This window comes from Neofelis nebulosa, chromosome 13, assembly GCF_028018385.1.
Source record: "Neofelis nebulosa isolate mNeoNeb1 chromosome 13, mNeoNeb1.pri, whole genome shotgun sequence".
In the NCBI taxonomy this organism is placed as follows: Eukaryota; Metazoa; Chordata; class Mammalia; order Carnivora; family Felidae; genus Neofelis; species Neofelis nebulosa.
This window is the reverse complement of record NC_080794.1, coordinates 6,497,171-6,514,523: the sequence shown is the minus strand read 5'-3', so window position 1 is coordinate 6,514,523 and position 17,353 is coordinate 6,497,171. Positions and strand designations below refer to the sequence as shown.

Sequence of the window (17,353 nt, the reverse complement as noted above, 5' to 3'; positions counted from 1 at the left end):
GCTGAGAACTAGGTGTGAGTGCTCAGCTTTGGATGCAAAGGATAAATGCAGTGGGTGTCACAGGCAGAATAGTAATTATGTCATCCGTCTTGTCGAAGAATTTGACTATAGTAATTGCAACATTTTCTCCCATCATTGAAGCTTGTAATTATAGTGCAACTAACAGGATTATGTGCTAACTTGGGCTGTTTTAATCACCTCTTTTACTCTGAAATGCAATGGTAAAATTCCACAGTTGTTCCCAGGCTGCCGATTCTTTTCAACATCTGTTGTCTTATAACAGTTCGGTACGAAGGAGGCAGAGACGCTCTGGGCATTTCATAATAGAGGACTTTAGGTAAAGCCGACGTGAGGCTTGACGAGAAAGCATAAACAGCAAGGGAGTTTTCAATTTCCAACCCAAATAAAATTTTCTCTTTGAAGCAGATCATTTGGGTTTTTTGTTTCAAAGATGGCAGATGTTTTATGCAATTTGGCAATGGCTGCAGCCCAGACTTGATATGCGTTGAAGGAAACTTTCAGCTATAAAAATCAACCTAGGACGGATTAAGAAAACCCTCCCGCTCAACCTAATGAGCAGGTTGGGGTTAATTAATGCCTAGATATTAAGCTGTGTGTCACCTTTCACGTGTAAGGCTCATTAAGATGCTCGTTACGTATGTTTATCTTTCCAGAGATCCCATAACAAACTCAAGGGTTATCCAAATACTTTGTTTATACAGGAATAAAGGAACATTGGACACTGTGTGAAATACGGGGGCTGACGGCTGAGGTAGAAACCTCCCTTGATTCTCCCCTTGTAACATTCTCTTAGAGTGTTGTTTCAACAACACGAGGGCTTCTAGGATATTAATATTACATGGAACCGACCCAGATCCACACATCTGGTCTGAAAGTGGGCGCTTACTACTTAGCTCCAATACAGGCTACCTTCCATATTCATTCCTGTTGTACAGATGCCCAGAGAGGACTCTGCCGTCCGGAGGAGTGTAGTTATAACTCAGCAAGTGCATTTGTGATCCTAAAACAACAGCAGCAAAAGGAGGCAATCGAAGAACAGCCTGTTTTCCTGAAAGGAACATTGTGGAATAAGTGCAATATCACCTTTAGAGGTGATAGAAAAATGCCTAGATTAGATCTGCTTAAAACTAGCAAAGGCCAGACATAAACAACTTAGTTGTCAGGGTGGTGTAGACAAGGAGCTGTGTGGCAGCAGATAAAATGATAGGAGACGGGAACACGGCCCAGCCCCATCTCTCCCTCACCCAGCTGTCCTACAAAGCCTCATGTTTTTAACTGAACTATAGCTGACGTACAATGTTAGATCAGTTTCAGGTATGGAACGGATTCGACAATTCTATCCATTACAAAATACCACAATAAGTGTTATTATCATCTGTCACCATACAGTGTTATTAAAATATTATTTGTATTCTCTGTGCTGTACTTTTCATCCCTGTGACTAGTTTATAACTGGAAGCTGGTACCTCCAAAGTTACATGTTTGGGGCCCCTTCCCCCAATGCCTTGGACAGATAGACCGCTTAACTATGCAGTAGCCCCCAGCGAGGCGCCCCCTTGCGGTCGCTTTCTGGAAATTCGACTATTCCCATTTGCCCAGGAAGGATGTTGTTGACAAACACCTGAGCAAGTATGATCCAGGGGAAGGAAGCTGTGATTATAATTTAGCAGGCTAGCTTCAGGCCAGCTGGATCGTGTCGTTAAAAGGTAAATGGAGGCACGGTCAAGGTTTTCAAGCGTTTGTTTGGACATACATCGATTCAAATGAGGCAGCACAAACCAAAGTGAGTAGGAGTGCTCAACCCACAGGAGCTGGGGCAAGGTTTCATGGAGAAGATGCTGAAGCAAAGCAAATAAATTATTTGGTCATGTGGGTTCCCAGGTAGCTGGTCTCCAAGGAGAGTGTGCTGGCCCAGTGGAACATTCCAGTCCACTTGGCAGTCACAGTTTGATTATCAATCAGGGGGCTACTGTGGCATAAAAATTCTGTGGCCAGACAGCTTAGCTTCAAATTCTGGCTTTCTCGGGGCACCTGGCTGGCTCAGTCAGTCAGTTAAGTGTCCGACTTCGGCTCAGGTCGTGATCTCAAGGTTTGGGAGTTCAAGCCCGGCATCAGAGCCTGGAGCCTGCTTCCAATTCTGTGTCTTCCTCGCTCTCTGCCCCTCCCCCGCTCATGATCTGTGTGTCTTTCTCTCTTAAAAAATGAATAAATATTTTTAAAAATTCTGGCTTTCTCTCCAAGGGACCTTGGGCAAGTTTTTTTTTTTAACTCTTGTGCCTCAGTTTTCTCATCTGTGAAGTGGCTTTAAGAATATTACTTAAAGGACACGAGGTTGGCTCTGTCGGTTAAGCATCTTACTCTTGATCTCAGCTCAGGTCATGATCTCACGTTCCATGAGTTCAAGCCCCGCACTGGGCTCAGTGCTGACATCGTGGAGCCTGCTTGGGATCGTCTCCCTCTCTCTCTGCCCCTCCCCTGCTCGCGCTGTCTCTCTCAAAATAGATAAACGGTTTTTTAAAAAGAAGAAGAATTTCTGGAAAAATTTGGAAGCTAGGTCAGTTTTAAAAATCTGTAGGGAGTGTATGTGGCTTGTATACACTGGAGGCTCTAAAACATTTTTTCACTCATTTGTGGAATGTTTTTAACATTCTACAGAAGATTAAGACCTTGAACGTACGGAAAGGACCTCATCTGCCTGCTGTATACTTACCCCGCCTGTAGCCCATAATAAGCACTTGCGGGCGGAACCACGTAATTGGCAGGAGGCATTAATGCACAGGCCGTTCATCTGCCCAGCACGTGACCCAGACCTTGGGTGAAATGAGCTGGGAGCTTCATCTTCCTGTTAGCCAGTGTATCTCAGCCCTCTGTCGCCTCCCACTTGTCTCGTCCTCGAAAACCCCTGGGCTTGAACGAGGGGGATAGTTCAGTGCGCAACTGCCTCGTGTCAGCAGGGCTTCAGGTAAGAGTGGAAGGAACGGAGGAGAGGGAGCATTCTGGTCAACAGCAACTCCCTGCACAGGGGAGTGGCCGCTGTGAGTTAAAATGTGTGCTTAGAACTGCTAGGAATTTACCCAAGGGACACAGGAGTGCTGACGCATAGGGGCATTTGTACCCCAATGTTTATAGCAGCACTTTCAACACTAGCCAAGTGATGGAAAGAGCCTAAGTGTCCATCAACTGACGAACGGATAAAGAAGATGTGGTTTATATACACAATGGAATACTACTTGGCAGTGAGAAAGAATGAAATCTGGCCATTTGCAGCAACGTGGATGGAACTGGAGGGTATTACAGTAAGTGAAGTAAGTCAGGCAGAGAAAGATATTATATGTTTTCACTCATATGTGGATCTTGAGAAACTTAACAGAAGACCGGGGGGGGGGGGTAGGGGGGAAAAAAAAGTTACAGAGAGGGAAGGAGGCAAACCGTAAGAGACTCTTAAATACTGAGAACAAACTGAGGGTTGATGGGGGGTGGGAGGGAGGGGAAAGTGGGTGATGGGCCTTGAGGAGGGCACCTGTGGGGATGAGCACTGGGTGTTGTATGGAAACCAACTTGACAATAAATTATATATAAAAAGATAATAAGATAAAATAAAATGTGTGCTTAGAGGAGCACCTGGGTGGCTCAGTCAGTTAAGCATCCTGCATCTTGATTTTGGCTCAGGTCGTGATCTCACGGTTCATAAGTTCGAGCCCCATGTCTGGCTCTGCACTGAATGCATGGGGCCTGCTTGGGATGCTCTTGCTCTCTGTCTCCCTGTCTCTCTGTCTCTCTCTCTACCTACCCCTCCTCCACTCGTGCTCTCCCTCCCTCTCTCTCTCTCTCTCTCTCTCTCTCAAAAATAAATAAATAAGAAAAGTGCACTTAGAGTACATAACTTATGTGTGTGATACAAAATATGCTAATAACATGTGTTCTGTGGAGGAGTATGAAGTGACTCACTATGTGGTCATGAGAGGGGAATTGCAATCAGACAATTCACAATCATAATACTGAATACGATCCCACTGGCCTGCCCAGGGCCAGCACTCGGCTTTACCCGCCTAGAAATGGATTTGCAGAGTAATGAGAAGCTAGCGGCCTGGGGACTCCACTCATCACGCAGTGGAGAACAGAACAGGGATGTCTGGGCCTTCCCTGCTGGCTTCTCCTTCCTCTCTGGAGGTAGGTCCGCCATCCCTGGGCCACATCTCTTTCCCCACAGGCACGTTTGAAACCCGGTCTCCTCTGGGTTCGCACAGACCCCGTCTCTCCGGGTCGGGAGCGGCCTGTCCTTGGGCTGGTCCACCCGGCCGCCTCTGCACCGGACCCACGGGAGCTGGCCCCTAACCGACACCTGTGCTGTGTCCCCCGCAGGTCTCCCAGGCAGCTGCGGACCTCCTGGCCTACTGCGAAGCCCACGTACGCGAAGACCCTCTCATCGTACCGGTGCCTGCGTCAGAAAACCCCTTCCGAGAGAAGAAGTTCTTTTGTACCATTCTCTGACTCCGTTCGTTATGAAGCGTCTCCTTGTGCATCGGGAAACTCCCCGGTAGAGCCCGCATGTTCTTAGCGTTAGGGGTTCCAGTCACCCCCGTCCCCGGCCTCTCTTCATCGGTTTTCTTCTCTGCGTCCGATTTCACCACTTCTTGCTCTCGTGTTATTTGCGTCATCGGCAAAGAAAATCGACGTTTTTGTAACAAATAAGTATGGGTTTAAGGGTTGCATTTCTTTCTAAACAGCCACTCCCGTATTTAAATACATCGAGCTAATACATTGTACATTCAATACTACCGTATTTATTGAATTAGATAATTTATTGGAAAGAAAAAACGTACTTGGCAATCCCCCCTTCACAAATAGTTCACTATCGAATGAGAGCAGTTTGACCAACTAGAACACATGGGTAAATGTTCCTGTCTTTTCATCCACCGGTTCTATGTTCCCTGCTTTTCCGTCCTCCTGTTAGGAAGGAAATGACCCACAGCGTCAAAGGGTTTCCCTAATATGTGTCTCACTGGGACCGTGTGGCCCCAACCCCGATGGGGACGCAGGTCCCCATTTCCCCCTGATTATCACGGGCCACTTGGGAGGTGGGCCTCCTACGAATGTAGACACCGGGTGAATATTGCAGCCAGCTTAACTGTCAATGTGCCCCAGCTGGGCCAGCCAGGGGCACCGGCTCCCCTCTCCATGGGCCACCCCTTCCTGCTCCCCTTTTCTGGCTCCTCCTCAGTCATTTTCACGTGGGCTGCACGGGGCCCCGCGGGGTTTCACCAGGGTGGCCCAGCACAGTGATCCGCAGGGACAGCAGCTCACTAACGCGCTGTCCGCTGATCTGAGCGTTGACATGTATTCACTTATTCCGTCCTCCGGCAATCCGTAAAACGCCACGAGGGCATGTCTGTTTTACAGAGAGGAAGACGGAGGCACGGACAGACTCTGTGCTTTCCCCAAGGCGATCGTTAGTAAGCAGGAACACCGGGGCTTGAGCCTGGCCCCAGGGCTCCCTGAACCCCCGAGCCACGCTGCCTTTCGGCTCCACCCGTCTGCGGGTAAACAGGCCTGCAGAGCGCCTGTACCACGGGCTGTGCGGCACCTTCGCCGGGCCCACTCTGCAGCAACGCCTGTCCCCCCATCTTTGCCGGGAGGAGGCATGTGGGTGCACGTAGCTTACGGACGATGATAGATATGCGGATGCTCCAGCGGCAGGCCGGACGGCTCTTGGTTTTCCCGAGTCCAACTTGCAGATCCCGCCCGAAACAAAAATGACAGAGGAGAATAAACCATGGGGATAGAGAGCTCCTTGTCCAAGTTTGTGACGTTCCTCTTGTGGAGAAACTGCCTCACTCCCTGGGGCTGACAGCAGCTGGCTGTGTGATGCGGGGCAAGCCGCTGTGTGCCTGGAAGGTTCTAACCTGCTAATCGGGGATAACGGTCATTGCTCCTCCTGCCTATCTGGGAGGGCACGGAGAGGTGCTCCACGGATGGACGCTCTGCTGTATCATTTAAATAAATTACTAAATGCCGCAATGTAATAGTGGCAGGAGAGCAGGACTTCAACGAGGCCCCGGTTCGGCCGGAGGAATACCGTCAAATTGCCCACAAAAAGCCAAATATAATTTCAGATCAGTGAATAACTTGCCACCTTGCAAATGGCTGTAGTACATTTTTATTCTTCGCTTCTCTTGCTGACAGCTGCTCTTTATTTCACTAAAGCTCGCTCACACAACTAGTGAGGTCAGAAGCTGTGTGCTCAGACTGTGCGGAGTTGTATGCCGTGTGTGATGATAAGACTTCAAACCCTTCTGTATCTCGGTTTACGACCAGGATCTCTTTATTCCGTGGTCCGTGTCAACATCATTAACCTGATAAAGCAAAGCACAATTCATAAAAGCGCCTCAGAGAAACCGAGAAAGTGGGGCAGCACGGAGGCTGGCTAAATCGGGTCAGGAAGAAACTGTGCTTCTAGGCTTCCTCTGAACTTTCTCTCCTTTGTTTTTAACTTTCACTGTCTCTCCTTTCTCCCCCTCTTTGTCCTTTTCCTCCTCTCTTCCTTACCTTCCTCCGCGAGATGCTTTTTTGCCTTTGTACTCACACCTTTTCCTCCCAAACTTGCGGCAGTGTGGGTGGTTTGTCCCTTGTCCCTTCTAAAGTGTCCCTGAACTCAGTGCCATCTTCCTAAAGGCAAGGTCATGCACGTGGGCTATGAGATACACAAACATGTGAATGAGCCCTTCGCCCCGCTAGCAGTCACCGGGGAGTGAACAAAAGGGGGTGCCTCTGCAGTGCACAGTTGTCACTTTGTGATCGCAGTCCGGCCAGCGTCTGACCTCCTTTCCTATAGGGGGAGATCACCCCCTACATATAAACTTAGTGGGGCGCAGTAGAACTCCCGTTCAGTGTGGATGCTGGAGTGGGGGACGTCTTCCCTGTCTCTCAGGGGCACCCCCTTTCCAGCACCAGACTGGCCAGGGAGGGGCCAGTGACCTGACGCGAACTGCTGGGACTCCTTTGCCTGGACCTATAAGCTCAGAGCAAATGGCACAGCAGTGAAAAGATGCTGAGATTCGTTTTATGGGATCTGCGGTGGTCCAGCAGGGAGGCATCTAAGACGGGCAGGGATTCCGTGCCCACTGCTAACAGTGTCCAGGGATGGCAGAGTCCTGAGTAGACCATAGTCCTGCTCCATTGCTTGGTCCCACAAGCTGTCTCGCGCCCCTCCCCCCACATCCCTCTAGGTCCCCTTTCTTTTTTTTTTTTTTTTTTTTAATTTTTTTTTTCAACGTTTTTTATTTATTTTTGGGACAGAGAGAGACAGAGCATGAACGGGGGAGGGGCAGAGAGAGAGGGAGACACAGAATCGGAAACAGGCTCCAGGCTCGGAGCCGTCAGCCCAGAGCCTGACGCGGGGCTCGAACTCACGGACCGCGAGATCGTGACCTGGCTGAAGTCGGACGCTTAACCGACTGCGCCACCCAGGCGCCCCTAGGTCCCCTTTCTAGCTCCTTTCTAGCCTCCAAGCTCCAGCCACTAAATTTCTTATTCCTCCATGAAATAGCCTGGGTTGGATGTACCTATCCTATGATCTAAAAACCCCGTATGTCAAGGGCAAAACCCAGCAAGCTGATCTATGCTGTTGCAAGTAGGGGACTATTAATTACTCTTTGGGGGATGGGAACCAGAAGGAGCACAAGGGGAGCTTCTTGGGATGTTCTGTTCCTTGACCTGGTTGCTGGTGACCTGGGTGTGCCCGGCGTGTGAAAATTCTTCGAGCTGTACCCTTCTGATTGTGTGCTTTTCTGTACGTATGTTACACTTCAATAAAAACTTAGTTTTTGTGGCTAGCAATCAATCCTACTGGGTTCTTTTGTTTTGTTTCGTTTTTTGACACTTCGCTCAACTTTTTACTCCTCTTTAGGTAGAACATCATTAATGGAGCATTCACGAGTGTATTTGACAACATTTTGAAATTTGAAATACGTCTAATCCGCAGCTATCTGGCCAGAGAACTGGCTTTCAGCAGAATGCAGACAGTTCCTTGGCAGTAAGACTTTTCAACTGGGCTCCCGCTTCAAGGTCCCCTTCCCAGCCTCTGATTGCTTCTGAGGGTCCCCCAGCGCTGTCTCCTTTGCTCCCAGCTACCACGTGGCCAGTGTCCTTGCAGAGAGTGAACGTTGACTCCCAGGGTGATCACAGACTAGCTTCGCGCTGGGACTCCCGCTACACGAGTCAAGACATCTTCCTGTTGATTCGGAACTCCAGCCCCCACGGAACACAATGCGGAGTCCAGGAATTGTCAGCAGCCTCCTTCCAAGGAAGCCACGGGAGGGGCGCAGACCAAGGTCGAAGGAATTTTGTTCTGGTGACTCTTCAAATTCGAGATGAAAATAATAATAATAATAATGGCAATAACTAACATTTTGACCTGGAAAGAATAGGGACCGTGGAGATAGCTCAGACTATTTATTCACACTCCCATTTCCTTCAGCTCCTCAGGATGCTGGGTAGATGCCAGATCACGGGTATCTTTTATGGAGGACCAGAATGAGGCTCCCTACCCTGGCCCGGGAGCTTCGTCCCCTGGGGGCCATGCCGCTCGGCCCTCCCCGGGTTGCACAGCCAGTAGTGGGCCATAAACTAGGCGTGTGCCCAGGTTCAGTGTTTCTGGAGATAAGTGTGGATGAGCCAGTGTCAACCCCCATGGGTCAGAACCAAACATCCCATCCGGGTTCTGATAAAACCCTTACACCTGATTCTGTTTTAGCTGTAAGTCACTAGTACTAACTTTAAAAATTTTTAAGCCCGTGTATGGTAATTAACCACACACCGATGTTACTCTAACCGTTTACCTTCAAGGATTCTCATTTGAAGGAGTGGCCTCTATCAGCCCAGCCTGCCCTGGCCTCCACTAACTCCCCAGAGTGGCTTTCACACCTCACTCCCCCTCCAAACCCTGTGCTCATCCACACTGGCCATTATTCAAGCCTACCTCACCAACCCTGATCCCTGCTGCCACAGGGCCTTTGCACCTGCTGCTAACTCTGCCTAGTACACCCTTCACTCCTCCCTTTGCCAGGTCTACTTACTTTTTAGATCTCAGCTTGAACATCAGTGAGGGTTCAAGCTTTCCTGACCCCTCAGACCAAGTCAACGGTGTTTATAGGTTCTTACTGCGCTGTGGAGCTCTCCATACAGTGCTTTTTTTTTTTTTTTTTTACATTTGTATATGTGATCACTCTGCCCATCTGCTTCCCCAGCTACACTGTAAACTCCATGAGGGCAGGGCATTTATTCACAGGAAGCCCCAACACCTACCATATCCGCTGACACATGAGAGGCACTCCATAAGCATTATCTACATAAATGCATGCAAGTCCCTGCTAGTCGTTTCTCGACACCAAGCGCTTCTCTTTCAGGGTTCTCCAGAAGCTGCTAACTCTTGAAAGAACCCTCCGAAGACCCCGTGAAACAGAACCCAAGGGAGGGAGGGAGGAAAGCCGTTATTTGTTGAGTGTTTACATCTGCCAGGCACCAAGCCAAGGAGTTCACTTTTTAATCCTCTCAACCACGGTGTTGTGAGATTTACTGCCCTTATTCTGTACATGTATATTCCTCATATGTATTTGAGGAAGCTTAGTTCAAATGAAGGAACTTGCCCAAAGTCAGACAAGTTCTAAGGGGCTGAATTTGATCCCAGTCAGTGCCCCTGACTTAACGCCTCCGTACTTCTGCCTGGAGTCAAACCAAAAGCCTCAGAGACAAGTCTCCAGCTCCTCCATCCCACATTAGAAAAGATACATAAAAGTTTGGGACACTTGGGTGGTTGAGTCGGTTAAGCATCCGACTCTCGGTTGCGGCTCAGGTCACGATCTCACAGTTTCATGAGTTTGAGCCCCCCATTGGGCTCCATGCTGACAATGCGGAGCCTGCTTGGGATTCTCTCTCCCTCTCTCTCTCTCTCTCTGCCTCTCCCGCACTTGTGCTGTGTCTCTCTCAAAATAAAAAATAAAATTAAAGCTACTAGGAAACCATGAAGCATACTCTTGACTTTATGGAATGGTCACGCTTTCTGGCTGTTTAAAAACCATACAGCACCTGCATGCTGAAAAGGCACCCTCCCCCTGCACAGCTAAAGCGGGTTCCATCGTGGTAATTAAGGTCAGGGTAGGGTGCTGCTGGGTCAGCAAAGAAAGAAGGCTTGAGGAGGAAGGAAACATTGTTTCGTGAACCACGAAGGTCACGTTGGTCGACTTAGTTCACTCCTAATACCCATTGTTTGGAGTAGGGGGTATTTAAGTGTTTCAGTGAGAAAAGCAACCTATTATTAACCATGGCCAGGTGCGTGTACAAGTATTCATTGTCTGACTTTTCTTTCCAAGTTATTTGGTAAAATTCTTATCATTTACTTGGAGCCTTTACATGTTTTATTATACTTTCTTTTTCGCTTTTAAGTGAGACTTCATTCAACTCAAGAATAAGCCAATCCTTAGGGCAGAATAAAAGAAACCATTGTCCCTGATGACGTCAGTGCTTTGCAGCTGACGCTGCTCTTAATACTACCTGTTTTCTGATCAAGTAACTTGCTTCATCTGAGCCCTTTCTGGTCTCTGACACTGGAAGTACGGATCCACAACGGCACATCTTGCTTTGGTGAAAATGACATAGGAACGAGACAATGCAAGAAGAAACGAGGGGCCCGCTTGGTAGACAAGTAATGATCAAGTCAGGAGTTATTTTAGGAGATTAAAAAAAAAAAAAAAGCAAAACAAAACAAAAACGGAGTACTGAAGAACCTGACTCTGGAGTCAGAGGGACTCGGGTTCAAATCCTGGCTCTGTCACTTACTAGCCCTGCCGTTGCTCTGAGCTCTCATTCCCTCTAGTGAACTGAAGATAACACCACTCGTGAGCGTTCAGTGAGATAGCATGACTAGTTAGCATTGTCTGGAATGCAATACATGCTCAACAAATAGGGGACTAAACTATATTTACCCTGTTCACAATTATTGTGGAAACAAGACCGAAAGAGATTCGGAATTTACAATAAGACTGTCATTTACAATAATGCTTTGAAAGAAAGAGAAGGTAAAAACTTATCAGCCTGTAACTGGGCATCCATTACATTCCAAAACCTTAACACATCAAAATTATAAGTTTTTTTTTAAGTTTATTTATGTATTTTGAGAGAGAGAGAGAGAGCATGAGACAGGAAGGGGCAGAGAGAGAATTCCAAGCAGGCTCCATGCTGTCAGCACAGAGCCCGATGTGGGGCTCAATCCCATGAATGGTGAGATCGTGACCTGAGCCAAAAAATCAAGAGTCAGACGCTTCACCGACTGAGCCACCCAGGCACGTAGGCTGGTATGTATGTATGTATGTATTTATTTATAGAAAGAGAGAAAGAGAGCATGAGTGACCAGGGGAGGATCAGAATCCCAAGCAGGCTCCATTCTGTCAGCACAGAACCTGAGGTGGGGCTCAAACTCACGAACCATGAGATCATGACCTGAGCCAAGATTAAGAGACAACCAACTGAGCCACCTGAGTGCCCCTATAGGCTGCTTAATACACGAAAACAACCAAGGACTTGCACATTCCAGAAACTGCTTTATGGGGCAGAGACCTCGTGATATGCAGGGAAGGCAGGCCCTCACCGTAACCGGCAGTGCGGAGGGTGGTCAGGTCTGTTGGTGTAAGTTTACAAACTTTCAGATTGCTGTTTGAAGGGGTGATGGTAACATTCATTTGAAGGAGGTCAAAGTATTTGGTAAAACACTCAGAGTCTCGGAAGGGATCCCAGTATTCACCCAAGGAAGTGAACCGTTAAGGGCTCTCTGGAACTTTACTTTGTAACTACTACCAAGAAGGGCTGTCTTTTTGTGGTGAGCTGTTTTCTCTCCATCTGTTACCTTCCTCTGGCAATTTTGAATGAATGCACACTGGACTAAGATACCAAAGGCTGGGCCCATACTTCGTGATGCCAGGTCCCCATGGAGTTGTAGCTCGAGCTAGGCTAGCCCGGAGTGCCCACCTGCCCCAGCCTGATGGCGGGGAAGGGATGGCTGTTAGGGAACTTGGCAGTGTCCAGGCACAAATTACTTAATTGATGTTGTGGACTGAATTGTGTCTCCTGGAAATTCATATGCTGAAGGGGTAACCCCCGGGACCTCAGAATGTGACTGTATTTGGTGATGGGGTCTTTATAGAGGTAATCAAGATAAAATGAGGTCTTTAAAAGGGACCTAATCCAACATGATGGTGTCCTTCTATGAGATTAGGACATAGACACACATACAGAGGGGATGACCCTGGGAAGACACAGGGAGAAGGTGGCCATCTGCAAGTCAAAGAGAACAGCCTCAGAAGGAACCAAACCCACCGACATCTTGATTTTGGATTTCTATCCTACAGAAGTGTGAGAAAATAAATGTCTGTTGTTTAAGCCACCCAGTCTGTGATGCTTTGCTATGGCAACCCACCTCCTAAGCACTTTGCAAGTCCTCTTACCCTGTGAGTAGGATTAAAACCATTTTAAAGGTGGCAGAATGAGGCACAAAGATATCAAGTGACCAAGCAACTTGCCAAAGTCACCTGACAGGAACAGGCAAGGCTGGGACCCGGACAGTCTAATGCCAGAGTGCCTGCTCTTAACCACTCTGCCCTGCCGCCCCTTGGGGCAGGTGGGAAGTAGTCGATACTTAGGGATCCGGTGAAAATAGTGGGCAGGTGAACAGGGAACCAGAGAGGCGTGGGGGGGGGGGGGGCGCTTGGCAGGTGATGCCGAAGAATCCCAGTGGGTGGTCAGTCATCATGGGGGACAGGAGACATGGGGATGGGGGACCCGCAAAACTTCGTAGCTGGAACAAAGCCACAGGACAGGGTCACAGGGCCAAGCCCCAGTCGTGACGGGCCTGGCTAGAGCAAGATCCGAAACCATGGGATGTCTGGAGAACTAGAATGTGCCATAAAGAATTGGGGTGGAGACAATCGTAGACCCCTAATCCTGCAAACTGGGACATACAATAGGCAGGAGAACTCAAGCCTGGAAACTCTGGGGCAGAAGCGTCGTGAGCAGAGCAGGTAGTGGGCAGTGTTCGGAACATCACCGTCTCAGCCAGGTTATGGGTACCACTTTCCGAGTCAGCCTTATCGGGAAGAGTGGGGACAAAACTCCTCAGGTGTGGCCAAGGGTACGTGAGCACGGATTGCAGCTGGCCGTATGGGACTCAGGAAACCCACTCAGGAGGCTGGAAGAAGCAGGAGCAGGGAAGAGTGGGGGGAAATTCCATGGGGCAGCCCCAGTATCCTCTGGGGATGTCCTTTCCTGCCTGAGAAGGAGGCAGTATCCATTTTCCTGGCACTTGTCGCTGACACTGAGCTCAACCCCACTGATGGAGAAAGGCTTGCAAAAGGTTCTCAGCTGCAAGGGGCAGATTTCCCAGGAGCAAAGTATTCGTTGATATCGGAGCATCTTGAAAGAGAAGGAGCTTCAATGGCGTGGGGTTCCAACTCAATGTTCCTTGGAACAGTGTTGTCTTCCTACACGTTGGCATCAGCCATTGTTTAAAATATTTTTTTAATGTTTATTTTTGAAAGAGAGAGAGAGAGAGTGAGCAGAGGAGGGGCAGAGAGAGAAAGAGAGAGAGAAGCCCAAGCAGCCTCCCTACTTCAAACACAGAGCCCGACGCGGGGCTCGAACCCACAAACCATGAGATCCTGACCTGAGCCCAAGTCAAGAGTTGGATACTTAACCGACGGAGTCACCCAGGCACCCCATCATCTGCCATTTTTTAAACATCATACAAGCAGACTATTTTTGTTTTGTTGTGTTTTCTGAAGAGGACAGCCATTTGAAGGGATGAACTTCTAAATATCTTGGTTGAAGCGTTCTCCTGTACAACGTGTCCTGGGTGCAGAATCTGTCATGATTTTGTTATGAACAACTATGCATTAATAACACTTTTCTTAGTGGGGGAAAATGGATGATGGGCATTGAAGAGGACACTTGTTGGGATGAGTACTGGGTGCTGTATGTAAACCAATTTGACTATAAATTATATTCACAAAGAAATCATGACAGAAAGAAAAAGAAAAAAACATTAAAACATTTTTCTAAAATAACACTTTTCTTCCTACGACTGTTAATGCTGATAAAGCTAGATTGAGATATATATACATGTTCCATTAATCATGAAGACTAGTAGAAAATAAGGCCCCCAAACCTACTGGGGATAAATGAGGCACTCATTTAAGAAAACATTGAGTTTAGGATGTGAATCATGCATCGGTTTCGAGCTGTCAGCACAGAGCCTGGAGCCTGCTTTGGATTCTGTGTTTCCCTTTTTCCCTGTCCCTCCCCTGCTCGTGCTCTTTCTCTCTGTCTCTCAAAAATAAATAAACATTAAAAAGGGTTTATTTTAATTTAAAGTCAGGCACTTAGTTAAAAAAAAGAAAAAAAAATGAAAAAAATTAAAAATTAAAAATTAAAAAAAAAAGAAAGAAAACATTGAGTTTAAGCTTTACCAGCATAACATTTATATTTAAATACACACAAAGAATAAATTCACAGATGATCAAGATAAATTCATTAACAATCAGATATATATATATATACATATTTTTTAAACTATCCAGCAAGTTTTTTGACAATTGATATAGTGTATTTTTAAATGAAAAAGAAAACCTCGCCATTGAATATTATTATTATTTGTGTCTGCAACGTCTAATTTCTCACATTGTTCCACTTACTCATACTATATAGCTAAAATACATTTTATACAATATAGGTTTTTTTAAAGTAATTAATTAAAGTAATTAATATAAAAAGGGTGAACGATTTTTCAATATGGCATTTGTATCTTAGCTGGTGAGTGTTTGAGTATACTTTTCTACTTAAATAATATTTTTAAATTCCATTGTAGTTAAGGTACAGGTGAACAATATGGTGATTCAGCGTGATGAATGTGCTCCCTAATCTCCTCACCTATTTCACCCATTCCCCCCCCCCCACCTCCCCTCCGGTGACCATCTGTTTTCCATAGTTAAGAGTGTGTTTTTTGGTTTGTCTCTTCTTGTCTTTGTTTGTTTGTTTTGTTTCTTAAATTCCTCGTATGAGTGAAGTCATATGGTATTTGTCTTTCTCCGGCTGACTTGTTTCACTTACATTACACTCTCTAGATCCATTCATGTTGTTATAAGTGGCAAGATTTCATTATTTTTATGCCTAACATTCCTAACATTCCACTGGAATGCCTAACATTCCATATATATATATATATATATATATATATATATACGTTTATATCACATCTTCCTTATCCATTCATCTATCAATGGACCCATGGGCTCTTCCATAATTCGGCTATTGTAAATAATGCTGCAATAAACATAGGGGTGCATATATCTTCTCAAATTAGAGTTTTGTGTTCTTTGGGTAAATATCCAGTAGTGGGGCCTAATATGTGATCTATTCTGGAGATTGTTCTGTGGGTACTTGAAAAGAATGTATTCTGCTGTTTTAGGATGGAATGCTCTGAATATATCTGTCAGATCCATCTGAAGTGCCTGACTTCAAAGCTACTGTTTCCTTGTTGATTTTCTGTTTAGATCATTGTTACAGTCCCCTATTGTTATTGTATTATGATCGATTAGTTTCTTCACGTTTGTTATTAACTGTTTTGTGTATGTTGCGTGCATATACTTACAATTATTATATCTGCTTGTTGGATTGTTCCCTTTACAATTATGTGCTGTCTTTCTTTGTCTCTTGTTATGGTCTTTTATTTTGAAAGTATATCTTGTCCCATATGAGTATGCTACCCTGGCTTTCATTTCACTTCCATTTGCATGATAGATGCTTTTCCATCCTTTTACTTCCAATCTGCATGTCTTTAGGTCTGAAATATGTCTCTTAGAGGCGGCATGTAGGTGGGTGTTGTCTTTTTAAAAAAATATTTATTTATTTCGAGAGAGCGCGAGAGCGCACACACATGTGTGGGGGGGATGCAAGCGGGGGATGGGCAGAGGAAGAGAGAGAGAGAATCCCAAGCAGGCTCCACTCGCAGCACAGAGCGTGATGTGGGGCTCGATCTCACGAACTGTGAGATCACGACCTGAGCGGAAATCAAGCGTCCAATGCTCAACTGGCTGAGCCACCCAAGTGCCCCTGGGTCTTGCTTTTTTATACATTTCATCACTGCCATGTCTTTTGATGGGAGTGTTTAGTCTACTTACATTCAAAGTAATTATTAAGGGGTATGTGTTTATGGCCATTTTGGTTGCTTGCTGGTTGTTTTGGAATTCTTTTCTGTTCCTTTCTTCTTTTGCTTTCTTCTCTCATGATTTGCAAGTTTTCTTTAGTGATAGACTTGGGTTCCTCTCTCTTTATTTTTCATATATCTGTGACTGGTTTTTGATTTGTGCTTACCATTAGGTCTGTATATAACATCTTACACCTGAAGCGGTCTGTCTGAAGTTGATCGTGGCTCAAGTTTGAACCCATTCTTTACTTCTCTCCCCCCACATTTTAGTTATATGGTGTCATAGTGTACATAGACTGATGTGGATGTTATCTAGTTGTATCTGTGAGATGACGTACGCTTAGGGTCTTCCTTCTCCCCAGAATCTCTATATGTTATATTTTTAGCACTCAGGTAACAGCAATATGTTACCAATTTATTTGCTCACCAAAGCCTTTATTTTTTTAAGAATTATCTAGGAGGGCGGAGCACCTGGGTGGCTCAGTCAGTTGAGTGTCCGACTTCAACTCAGGTCATGATCTCACGGTTCGTGGGTTCAAGCCCCACGCTGGGCTCTGTGCTGACAGCTCAGAGCCTGGAGCCGCTTCAGATTCTGTGTTTCCCTCTCTCTCTGTCCCTCCCCCATTCGTGCTCTCTCTCTCTCTCTCTCTCTCTCTTTCAAATAAAACGTTTTTAAAAAGAATTATCTAGGAGGGTATGAGTTGTTTTTTTTTAATGTTTATTTATTTCAAGAGAGAGAGAGAGCCAGAGAGGGGCAGACACAGAGGGAGAGAGAGCATCCCAAGCAGGCTCTGTGCTGTCAGCACAGAGCCCGATGAGAGGCCCAGTCCCACAAACCATGAGATCATGACCTGAAATCAAGAGTTGGACACTTCCCCAGCTGAGCCACCCAGGCGCCCCTCACCAAAGTCTTTAAGCTGCACATCATTTGTGTGAATTTTCAGCACATTTTACTTCAACATAGCTGTTTAATTTTTTAGGACATGTTTGTTTACTGAATTACCAAATGCTATAATAAACTATCTTTACAGTCTTTGCCTTAATTGGGAGACAAAGAATAGCTATTCCAGAAAAGAAACTCTTTCT

General features: G+C 46.3%; 1 protein-coding gene across 2 annotated transcripts in view; it reads left to right on the top strand.

Annotated features, from left to right (window-relative positions):
• GNG4 (G protein subunit gamma 4) overlaps window positions 1–4,787 on the top strand; it is a 70,844-nt gene extending 66,057 nt beyond the window's left edge. For both annotated transcript variants that reach the window (XM_058696211.1, XM_058696212.1), the window contains exon 4: window positions 4,384–4,787. In XM_058696211.1, coding sequence (XP_058552194.1) covers window positions 4,384–4,512 — 129 coding nt within the window. In that variant the 3' untranslated portion in view covers window positions 4,513–4,787. The remainder of the gene's footprint in view (window positions 1–4,383) is intronic.
• The last annotated feature ends 12,566 nt before the right edge of the window (window positions 4,788–17,353 follow it).